Here is a 12,738-nt window from a genome sequence, read left to right as displayed (position 1 = left end):
TATTAAATATGTTTTTAAAAGATTTTATTTATTTATGAGAAAGATAGGAGGAGAGAGAAAAAACCAGACATCACTCTGGCACATGTGCTGCCGAGGATAGAACTAGGGACCTCATGCTTGAGAGTCCAAAGCTTTACCACTGCGCCACCTCCTGGACCACTACAAAAGTAATTTTAAAATAACACACATCTCTGAATTCTTTTTTCTGTTTTCTTTGCTGATTTTGTTGTGGATGTAGTAGAGTTTTGAGACTAGAATGGTCCATAGATTTTTTTTTTTCTTCTTAGAGAAAGAGAAGGTGGAGAAAGAAAGAATAAGAATGAATAGCACTGAAGCTTCCTTCAACTTGTAGTGCTATAGGGTGCCAGGCTTGACCCTGAGTCATGCACATGGCAGAGCACCATCATAGACCATTCTGTGCAAGAGCAGGCTAGGTAAAGTGAATTATTGGCCAAGCCTAGCTTGTCTCTTGTGTGTTTTTTTTTTTTTTTTTTTTTTTGGTATGTCCTACAAGCTAAGAGTTGCTTTTACATTTTTAAATGATTTGAAATAATGAGATTAGAGCTATGATTGGTAGTTAAAATGGATGCCATATGGTTCAGTACGTCTATAATATTCCCCTTCTGGACTGCTACAGGAAAAAAAAAAATTAAGATCTGAAGGTAAAGCTTTAGGATACAACATTGAATTTGTGGTTATAGACTTGAAAGTACAAACAGATTTATGTTTTAAAATCTTTTACAAATATTATCATTAAGTAATATGTACTATTGTGCTTTATGGCTCTTAGTACTTTTTTTTTTTAAGATTTTATTTATTTATTCATGAGAAATGATAGGAGGAGAGAGAAAAAAAAACATCATTCTGGTACATGTGCTGCCAGGGATTGACTTGCGACCACACGCTTGAGAGTCCAATGCTTTATCCGCTGCACCACTACCTCGACCACTCTTAGTACTTTTTTTTTTACATACTTTTTATTTCTCATTTAATCCTCTCCATGCTGCCATTTTATGAAAGTTAATTAAATTTAGATCCCTTCTGGTTTAGTTATAGATACTGTTGCTGTTCTGAGGCTATTACATAATCCACAGTGCTGTCTCCTTGACCTCTGAGTTTTGTTTTTTCTTTTCACACTCACACGCGCTGAGCTAAAAAATGGTTAAATGTTATCTAGTGTGGGTTTTGTTATTAATAACAAAACATTTGGAATATTTGGTTTGGAAGATTCTGCTTCCTCTTTTGCATTTTACTTTGTTTCAGTGGATGTACATCTAGATACAATGAAAGAGATGACTCAAACATGTATAGAAAGCAAATACTTTTAGTAAATTGTTGCTCACTTAAATAATCTAAAGCAAACACCTGCAGCTAAGTAGTGCACTTTTGTTGCAAAATAGAAAACAGAACAACAGAGATTGAACAGGTGTAGCAAGTTACAAAAAAATATAGTAGGGTCTTGAGTGTTTGGATAGTCCACATTTTCCTGTCACTCATTAATCTGCAGAAAGATAGTTCTTATATTATTTTCAAGCCCTGTTAAAATAATACAGGTATTTCTTTGCTGAGTGCTTAAAGCAAGTTCTAAAGTCTTCAAATATAGGATACAAATTCTACTTTAAAATTTTTTATTATCATTTATTTATTTATTGCGTAGAGACAGCCAGAAATTGAGAGGCAAGGGGGAAATAGAGAGGAAGAGAGACACCTATAACACTGCTTCACCACTTGCAAAGCTTTCCCCCTACAGGAAGGGACTGGGGGCTCAAACTCAGGTCGTTGTGCATTATAACATGTATGTTCAACCAGTTATGTCACTACCTGCCCCCCAAATTCTGGTTTTCATGGTAGCTGTTTATTCTTTGTTTTCCCTATCTTTTGCTTAGGACAGTCGGCAGTTAAATAAAGATAGCAATAAACATTTGATATACGAGTCTGTTTCATGATAAAAACCCTCTACTAATCAAATCTTCATACTAGAATTTTTCCTGGAATGAAAAAAAAAGGTTTCTTGAAAGTTTATTATTAGGAAAGAGTCGTTATGTTTTGATTTTGTGGTATGTACTGTTTTATTCTACTTTTAAGTGAGTTTATAGACATCTGAGAAAGAATTCTGTTGTTGTTTACATTCAAGAATAAAATAATATAGAAAGTCTTGGCAAAATCTCACCGTATCTTCTTAAACCATGAGTAGTTTTTATTATCTTACATTGGAAAGTAGCCAATATTTAATGCAAAAGATCCTGATATACTGTCCTAGTTGCATGTCCTAACTCTTTCTTGGTAATACTATTTCTTTGTACATTATAACTAAGTCAGTGACTTGATGGCTTATGCATTAAAGGATGCCTCATAAACACCAGGATTTATTAGTAGTATATAAGGATTCCCTCTCAAATACTTCTTAAGATTGTTAGTGGAAAATGGCAACAAGATCTGTTCTCTCTATGAATATACACATTTTTAGCTATTTGATCTGTTAGAATAACTTGCATTGAACTCTGCTTTTGACAATATTTAAAAAGTAATGCATGTTAAGCATTGGTGACTAGCATTACAGTAACACTCTCTCCTCATACACACACATATTACATGCTGTTGAGAAATATTTTTGATGAATAAATTGTTACATGTATAGATTTTACTTTAGTGGTGGTTCTCACTATTTGTATAACTGGCCATATCTATGAGTTCTCTATAGCTACTTTCCAATATAGCACCTGCAGCATTCATTTATAAGGTATATTACAGTGATTGAGCTTCTATTCCAATTTTATTTTATTTTATTTTATTTTATTTTATTTTATGGAAAGCATTATTGTAGAAGGCTCTCATTTTTTTGCAGCTCGACTGCAGGGGACTAGGCTTATATGCATTGCTATGTATGTTAAACTTCTTGGAAGTAAGCCAATATGTTATGATGAGGTCCCTATGTAAGCGGTAAGCCACTAAAAGACATGCACAGTATTACAACTGTTTTGAAGAGAGGAAACACTAGGAAATTCAGCACTAAAACAGCAGCAGCAACAAGCAGCCACAGTGATAGTAAAGATAGGGTAGTTCACAGCATTTTCACAGTGTGAGGCTGTGAGTGCAGTTTCCTGTCCTGCTGCCTGAAAGAGGCAAAGGAAAACTGTCAGTTGCAATATTTCTCTAGTTTCATGTTTAGGATGTTAAGTCATGTGATAATACTGTACCATAAGTTGCCAACTTCACTTTACTCTAGAGAAGATCCTTTGCTGCAGTGCTGTGTCCCCCTTTTCTGTTTCTTTCCCCTTTTTCTTTTCTTAAAAGAGCAAATTGTGCAATGTATATTTATGCCTACACCATGCCGAGGCGACACTTACCAGTAAATAATCTTTGTATCCCCGAGGTAAGATACTGTTTCTGCTTTCCCTGCACAGTGCTGCTGCAGCACGGAGCTGATCCAAACATTCGGAACACTGATGGCAAATCAGCCCTGGACCTGGCAGATCCTTCGGCAAAAGCTGTCCTTACAGGTAAGGAAACAGAGCTACCAAGTTATTTCATTGATAGAACTGCTGGTTTGATTGCATACAATTGTTACGTATTGTATTTCTTTTTTTTTTCTGTTGGTTAAGCTCAACAAATATATCTACCATTATCTTTATTATTGATGTAATATGTTAGCTATCTCATTAACTGCCATGCTGTCCTAAACATATAAGCAGTCATATTGCTGTACTTAAATTTTCTGAAATTTATCACATTAAATAATAATATACTCACTCATTTTAGACCTACTTTTATGGTTTGGATTATAATTTTACTGTATTTTACCCCTCAGTTGATTCTTTGAAGACCTTCACTATTGAGCAAGCAAGGACATAGTGTATTACTTTATAAAAGTAGTTTTGCTGGGAGGCAACCTGCTGCCTTATTAAGTTAATAGTTACACAGACAAAAAAGATGTATACTGCCTCTCCTCTCTTACTGTACTTATATTTTTATCATACCCTCTCACTTTTATATAATAGCCAAGTACTTCTTAAATAGAGGCAATGTCCTTTTCAGGTCAGATAATGAAAGAAAATGTCTTAAGTATTAGTTTTACTAAGGTAAATGTCAGGAACCAGCAAAGAGGAAATGCTAGAATAAAGACGTTTTCTCTTAAGATAGAAGTAATAGTGTATATGATGTGATATTAAGCAGCTGTTTTCATTGATCTTCATTGTCAAAATGCTGCATTGGGTCTATTTTTGTTTTGCTTCTTAGCATCTGAATTTTGCCTTTGCCTTCTTTTACTTAGCTGACCTTTGTAATTTGGATCCTCTTTGTCACTGCAGTGCAACAGTATTATTTTAGGCTGTGTGAAAATAAATCACTTTTAACATCCTTTTAAATTTGCCCGTGTTAGAAGAAAATGAATCTTTTTTTTTCCTTTTAAGTTTAGGATTCATACTCTATATCACTAAGAAAAATTCAGAGGAGAATGGAAATATTTATATACAGAAAGTTTTGGAAATACGTAGAATTTTGCTTAATTACTCTAAAGACAACTTTTAATCATGTTAAAATTAGTATAATTTATGCTATATCAGAGTAATATGACATTTCTCTTGTTGAAAGGTTAGATGATTCTGCTGATGAATCAAGATACCAATCATCAAATGAATAAAGCTATTTTTTAAACTAGTGCAGATAATAACTGAATAAAATTATAAAATTTTAAATAATAAAACTGAAATCGATAGCTTCAGACTGACTTAGATTCTGTAGCCTTTCAGTGTCTGCATTTAGCAAAGCCTTGGGCAACAATAGCAGCCTTTGCACAGTCTCTGGCCAAAGGAGAAATATCACTTATAGTATTAGAGATATATTACAAATGCTGACCAGTACTACCTCTGTGTCTTCCCTCTGACCTTTTCTTCTCTTAAACTTTCAGTGTTAAGCATTTAATATAGATACTGCTTTTAGATTCACTTGCACCTTTTTAAAAGACAAAGTTTAAGTATAAATCATTAACAAAAAGATTGCAATATTCTAATTTGAATTTAATTTTAGGGGAGACTACATTACCTATTGGTATTTTTAAGAAAGAAATTTGGTGTAATAACTCATGAAAATTTAGGTTTTGAAGGACAGATAGCAGAGGTCAAGTTAGTCTTTATAATTACTCTCTAACAATTTTCTTTAAAGCGTTTAAGTAGTAGTCAAAGCAACTGGGTTTCTTAGCTATTAAACTGTTATATTGCTGTTTTTATTTTATTTATTTATTTTAAAAAGGAGACATTAACAAAACCATAGGATAGGAGGGGTACAACTCCACACAATTCCCACTACTAGATCTCTATATCCCATCCCCTCCCCTGATAGCTTTCCTATTCTTTATCCCTCTGGGAGTATGGACCCAAGGTCATTGTGGGTTGCAGAAGGTGAAAGGTCTGGCTTCTGTAATTGCTTCCCTGCTGAACATGGGCGTTGACTGGTCGATCCATACTCCCAGTGTGCCTCTCTCTTTCCCTAGTAGGGTGGGTATCTGGGGAAGCGGAGCTCCAGGACACATTGGTGGGGTCCTCTGTCCAGGGAAGTCTGGTCGGCATCATGCTGGCATCTGGAACCTGGTGGTTGACAAGAGAGTTAACATACAAAGCCAAACAAATTGTTGAACAATTATGGACCTAAAGGCTGGAATAGTGCAGATAAAGTGTTGAGGGGTACTCACTTCAGACTATTGTGTACTTTTGCTTTCAGATATATATTTTGTCCCAATTTATGGATACATGTGAATGTATGCTCTATCTCCTGGAACCTGGTCTATATCTAGGTTTTGGGACTTTGTTAGGAAGTGAACCTCCTGGAATGGAATTAGAGAATACTATGAAAGGAAAGATCTCACCCGAATAATGAACCTGAAGGGTTGTCATTCCACACCTGAAGTCTCTGGACACAGTCTGAAGTGAAGCATGCTGAGGTGGCACTCATTGTGTTGATTAGGTTGTGATCGGTGGATGCAATATTATTTGATATGAAATGAGAGATGTATGCCGGAAAGTGTGCCCCACCCTATGGTTCCAGGACTGGGAGAAATATAGGCTCTATAGTGGAAATGTGAGGTTCCTGCTGTCTTAAGGTTTAAGAAGATAGTGGATAGTTATTGTTATCACATTATTTAGTAATTGGGTTAACTTTGAAAAGTCCCTTTGTTAGGATTTGCTGTATAATGTATTGCTGTTTTATACAGCTTTGTAAAAGCCCTGTTTAACTTGATTGGGCAACATTCTAGAATAATATTTTGCTTAAATGGAAAGATACTAAAGTCTTCTTGTTCATAAACTGAGTTCCTTAATTGCTTTTTTGAGGATACTTACTCTTTTGGAAACAACATTCAAATTTTCAGATGTAGTTTAAAAGAAAACCATTCTAGTAATGATCGATTTATGGAAAATATAGGCAAGTGATAATTCTAGCAATAATCGATTTATGAAAAATATAGACAAGTATTTAACACATTCATATTATATAATGGAGTGAAATAACACTTAGGTGGAATAGTTTCTAAAATATTTTTGTGTTCTTGTAAGTTCTTTTCTAAGCAATTCTTTTTCAAGAAATGTCTTAATTTAGAGCTATTAGACATTATTTTGCGTGATGTATTTTTTTTTCTTCTTTATAACAGATACAGTGGTAGTACCACTTTTTTTCTTAAGAATTACATTTCTGGGTTAAGCGAATGTGGTGCAAAGCACAAGGACCAGTGTAAGGATCCTGGTGCAAGCTCCCAGCTCCCCACCTGCAGGGGAGTTGCTTCACAAGCAGTGAAACAGGTCTGCAGATGTCTATCTTTTTCTCCCCCTCTGTCTTCTCCTCTCTCAATTTCTCTCTGTCCTATCCAACTACAATGACATCAGTAATAACTACAACAATAAAACAAGGGCAACAAAAGGGAAAATAAATATTTAAAAAATTTTAAAAGAAGAATTACATTTCTATTCTTTATTTTTATCCTCTTCAGAGAATTAACCACTAAAGATGATTTTCTGGTATCTTCTATAGATACTACTTTTGTGCATTAGCCAAGACTGTGTATGCTCCTTAAAGTAATTCAACAAAAATGAAAATCTTCTTTTTGCAGAATATTTTAAAACATGTATATGAGTAACATCCTTTTCTGCACAAAGAATACATAAATTTTTATAAAGTAACATACGTTTGCTTATACTATATAACCATTTGCTTTGGATAATACTTAACTCTCTTAAAGACAATAGTTAATTGAAAAGACTAATTTAAACTCTGATGAATTATTATATTGAGAAATTTGCCTAGAAGAAATCTAGAAGGTTTATTTATTTTTGATGTTGCATTTGGGAGGTAGCTTAGCAAGTAGAATGTTTGTCTTTGCTTGTGCGAAGACATAAGTTTTAACCCTGGCACCATATGATAGATAGCACAGCAGATAATCATCGTATCCCCCTTCTCTTTCTCCCTCTCTCTCTGTCTTTATCTCATCTCTCTGTCTCTATTTCTGTCTCTCTTGTCTGCCTCAACCCGTAATAAAGAGTGAAAAATTTGGTAGGGATGATGGTATCTTTCATGTGCAAAGAAAGTTTGGGCTGGGAAAATAGCTTACTTGGTTAATGTGCTTTTTTTGGCATGTGTTTGACATTGTCTCGTAACCCCTACCCATCTCTGTCTAAAATAATAGTATTAAAATGTTTTTTAAAATTGTTAATGTCTGGTAACTTAGAAAATTGATTTGAGGGTTTTCTCTTTTCTAATATATATATTTATTGCTATACCTTTATTGATAAATACTACTTTAACTGCACCCCACAGTCCTTCTATGCTTCCATCTTTCCTTCCTTCTCTCCTCCCTCCCTCCCTTCCTTCCTCAGAATACAGCTCAGTTTTGGCTTTTGGAGGTGTCAGGGAGAGAACCTGTGACCTCTGATGTGCAAGTCCTGTGCACTACTACTGAGTTATCTCCATGAACCGCCCTCTGTTTTTATTTCCACTCCATTCATTTTAATCTTCCCAGAGACTTCCCCTTTAATCCATAAATTACTGAATAGAAGACTGCTATTTGAATTCTAAATGCCTTGCAATTTTCATTTGCCTTTTGATTATTGCTTTATAGTTTGGTTTTGTTGTGGCTGGACATAATTATTTTTGATTCTTTTCATTTTTCAGTATTTGTTTTATGACCCACAGGCTACTTTATGTTCCATGGGAAAAGAATGTTCTTGACTGTTACTTGTGGCATAGTCTATAAATGTCTTTTTCTTAATTTCTTTCCTTTATCACTTTATTGGGGGATTAATGGTTTTCAGTAAAGTTGTTGACACATGGGGACAATTTCTCATCTTCCTGTGATAGATGTCTGCAAAACATTCTCACCCCAACTTAAGTCCTTTTCTACCATAATGCACCATGCCCCTAACATCCTCTCCACTTTCTTCCTCCCCTTCTTTCTGAGGAGTCCCTTGCTTTGTTGCAATACACTATACTTTGTCTGAGTTTTACTGTGTGTTTTCCTTTCTGTCCTGTTCTTCTTTCTATGAGTGCAATCATCTGATATTCTTCCTCTTTTTTGACTTATCTCACTTAACATGATTCCTTCAAGTTCCTTTCAAAATGAAGCATAGGAGATGACTTCATTAGTTCCTATTGGTTTTTCTATATCTTTACTGATTTTTCCCCCATCTGGCTTTCCCTGATATTGAGGAAAGAGGGCATGGGAGGAAAAAATGGAGAATGAACTTATTAAGGTCTGCATTGAAACTGAAATTAAGTCATGTCCATTGGTATTGGACAATAAGTAAGATCTTCGTTCATTACTACAGTTTTATTTTATAATAAGCTAGTGGTTGGACCATCGTTGTTTTGAGGATTTTTTTTTTGGTTTGGTTTTAATGATATTTGACTAGAAAAGACCAGTGTTTATTTAAAAGGTTTCTGTTTTGCAATATTATTCCCGGCCTTTTGACTAGAGAGAACAGGGTTTTGTTTGTTTATTATGTGCTCATTTATTATGTTCCTGGCCTACCAGCTTCTTCAGTTCTTAGATTTGAATACTTGGGTCCAATAGGTAGGTATAGGAAAGTTTTTCATATGATGTTTTGGGTTACCTGAGGTCCCTTACCTGTCTACTTCTGTCTACCCTGGAGAGTCTTTTTTATGAGAGAAGAGGGGGTTTGGCAGGGAGAAAAAGAGAAAGGAAAGAAAGAGAGAGTTAGTTGTAGGGGAGAATAGAAAAAGGTGTACCTACTTTGTTTTTCTAGAAGTAAAAATCTTAAAAAATATTTTACTTTTCACTACTATGTGGAATCTCTTACTAATCACATGGACATTCTGAGAATTTATGCATTGAGTGAAACTAGATGTGCACTAGAATTTTTAGTAACAAACCTATTTTTCAAAATCTACTTGAGAAATTTAAGTAACTGTGAATTGAACCCTCAGTACTATTCACATAATAGCATAGAAAACAGCTATTTAATGCTTCAGCTTGTAAAACTGAATAAAACGTGAAATTATGATCTCCATTTTTTAAAAAGAATTCTTTTAAAAATTTATTTATTTATTCCTTTTTGTTGCTCATGTTGTTTTATTGTTGTAGTTATTGATGTCATTGTTGTTGGATAGGACAGAGAGAAATGGAGAGAGTAGGGGAAGACAGGGGCGAGGGGAAGAAAGACACCTGCAGGCCTGCTTCACCTCCTGTGAAGCGACTCTGCTGCAAGTGGGGAACCGGGCACTGAAACCAGGATCCTTCCGCTGGTCCCTTGCACTTTGTGTCATGGTGATCTCCATTTTTATAATTGAAATATTTGTAACTAAAAGTAAACACCATTAACTGTCCACTGCTTCATCAGTTGGTAACTGGTCAAGAAGCTCATAATCACTTCTGTTCATGATTTTCTTTCTTTACTTTTTTTTTCTTTTTTTATACAGCTTTGTAAGCTTTCTAAGCCCATTTGCTTAGGATTGTAATAGCCCAACAAGAATAATTTTGCTAGCTTATTGAATTTATATATTATTGTTCTGAAACATTGAAACAGTCATTTGAATATATGGTACAAGATTTCTTTTTTTTAATTCTTGATTTATGATAGTAGGTTATAAGATTTTAAGGTTATTATAGTTCACCATCCCACCCCACCCCACCCCACCCTTCTACCCCCCAATGACAGCCACCCAAGTTCTCATAAAAAGTCTGAGAAGCAGTTTGTTTGCTTCTGGTCTCTCTCCCCCCCCCCCGGCCTTTTTCTTTTTGCAAGTTCATGTGTTCAATTCTCTAGATTTCACATGAGTGAAACCACCTGGTAGTTGTCTTTCACCTTTTTACTTATTTCATTAAGTATAATCACCTCCAATTATTAAATTCATTTTGTCCCAAAGGACACAATATCAACTTTTTGATTGCATAATGGCATAAGGGTTTTATTAATCATGTGATGTATCAGGTTTTTGGAATGTTTTTCTTTTTTAAAATCCAAAATGGAAATTTTAGTATATGAATGTACTTTCATGATTTATTAGAATATTTATTATAGTTTTGAAATGCTTTTTAACAGTAAGTACTGTTGAAATTAATGAGATTAGGAAGAATATCTATTTGCCTTGTAGAATTCTTTGACTTTACTTCAAGCTAAATGATAATAATTTCTTATTTTGTCCTGGTGGGTATAGGAGTAATTCCCTATTAAGAATCACAGATGTTGTAGGTGGATAATTAAAATGTTGACTGTTAAAGATATATTCCATTCATTAAAAAAGAGATTTTAATGGTTACATGTTTGGTTGAATGCTACCAGACCCTTGTTTACCAGAACTATACAGTTAGCAGTCTTTCAAAATTAATTGTCAATACTTATATTGAACCTAATATTAAAAATAATGGATCTCTCTTGGATTTTCCTAACTCCAACATAACCTCTATTTCCAACACTGATAGCTATGAGGCAGCTTCTCCAATTACATAATGCAATAGTACATAGAAACATTTTCCACCTCTTCAGCCACGATTAACTATCTGGATAGCATTTGAAATGAAGTGAGAAGGATTCCCTTTTGTTTTGAAGGTTGTTTTCTTTAAAGCTTTTGAAAGGTAACCACAAAGAAGAATGAAAGATAGCAAAATGAGTTTTTCAGAAATGTATACATCACAGAATACCATGTTTACATGAGTCTAATCCAGAATAAAGCAAACAGCAGCAACAAAGACCCAAATTAGCTTTTTCTCCTGTTCTGTTTTCATTCCATACTTTTGACTGCTTAATATTTAGAAGTTCAAAATACTTGTAAGCTTTGACTTGTGTCATTCTTGTGGGAAATACCAGTGTCAGTTACACCACAATGTGCTGCTACCTACTGTTAAGCATTATTTTTGTAGAACAGGAGGAGCAGAGACAGATACATGAAAGATCATCTAAACTACCTTTTTTAGTTGTTTGATTGTTTACTGTGCTGTGAAGTTCTGTGAATTGGCATAAATATCCCATTATCCAAGAACTAGGGATTAAAGCTTGTATGGTCATGGGCTGGTTTATGTGTTATTGATGTGGGCATTTTGAATTATGGACTGGAAATAATCGGAGATGACAGAAGAGTTCTTGATCTAAAAGTAGAAGATTAGAATTGAAATAGACACTTTAAAGAAGTGGAAAAAAAATCTTTGATCAGATCCCTGCTCGTCTTTGATTGTTAGTGGTGCTAGGGCTTAAACCCGGGCCACTTAAATATGAAAGTCCCATATGCTGATACTGCGAAATTACCCTGAGCCAGAACTTTTGAAATATGGCCTAAGAATAGATTTTGTTGTAGGCCAAGATATATGAAACTTTGCACTTGTGATATGAGGTGTATTATCTTATGACCTGGGATATATTCTTATAATTTTACCATAAATCTCAGAATCCTTCTCTATGCTTGAAATTATTTCTAATAAAAGTTTTTAAAATTAGATTACTCTTAGGGGAAGGGTGAAGCATCCAGATGCTCATTTTGGGGACATGTGAAATTGTACTACTGTGACAGCCTTGTAAATCAACATTTTCTCAATAAAGTGATTTCTAAAAGTTTTCAAATGAAAGAGTAGCAGTTTGGTTAATAAGTTATATTGTCATACTTTTTTCTACTTTTCAACCTCAGATGTTCTTATGTTTTAAATTACTAATGTTTCTCAAAATAAATACTTGTTTCATGTCTATGAATAAAGGCCCAAGTTCCCTATCTTTGATTTTGATCAAATACCACATCAGGGGCATTGTTATATTGTCAAATTTCCTTGTTTTCTATCTTGTTCCGAAAAAAACTCATATTGGATTTGTTGAGATGTTTTGGAATACATGATATCTGTACCCTTTTGGCTTTTCATTTCCTCAAGAACACAATCGGCTCATGTTCTTTTTGGATGAGACTATATTCTCTTCATGCTTTAAAGATATGTTTTCTTAGTGAGTACTGTGTGGATACTAACTAGTTCCTAGGACTTTTTTTTTTTTTTTAACCAAATTATACTTTTTAGCTTTGCACATATGATTACATTAGTTAGGTGGATAGTACTTTTTCTCTTTAAGGGAAAAGATCAAGCTAAGTTATTTAGACTGTAAGTATTTTAGAATATCTTAAAATTTTGTGTTTATCAGCCTCTCTGACAGTTATAGGGTTGCTAGGCTTTTTAATACATTTACATTGAAAGTCATCCGAATTGAGAGTCTTAGTAGAGTATGAAGAATGAATTATTTGCTCAAGTCTTTTTGAATCAAAGTG

At 34.2% G+C, this 12,738-nt stretch overlaps 1 protein-coding gene across 1 annotated transcript in view; it reads left to right on the top strand.

The window, feature by feature from the left end:
- Positions 1–12,738, top strand: part of TNKS (tankyrase) — a 175,289-nt gene that overhangs the window by 44,952 nt on the left and 117,599 nt on the right. Inside the window, exon 3 of the mRNA XM_007519959.3 lies at positions 3,405–3,500. Within this exon, the coding sequence (XP_007520021.2) occupies positions 3,405–3,500 (96 nt within the window). The remainder of the gene's footprint in view (positions 1–3,404; positions 3,501–12,738) is intronic.

The sequence above is a fragment of the Erinaceus europaeus genome, chromosome 2 (genome assembly GCF_950295315.1).
Source record: "Erinaceus europaeus chromosome 2, mEriEur2.1, whole genome shotgun sequence".
NCBI lineage: Eukaryota > Metazoa > Chordata > Mammalia > Eulipotyphla > Erinaceidae > Erinaceus > Erinaceus europaeus.
The sequence above is the reverse complement of the archived record's forward strand: the minus strand, read 5'-3'. Positions and strand labels throughout refer to the sequence as shown.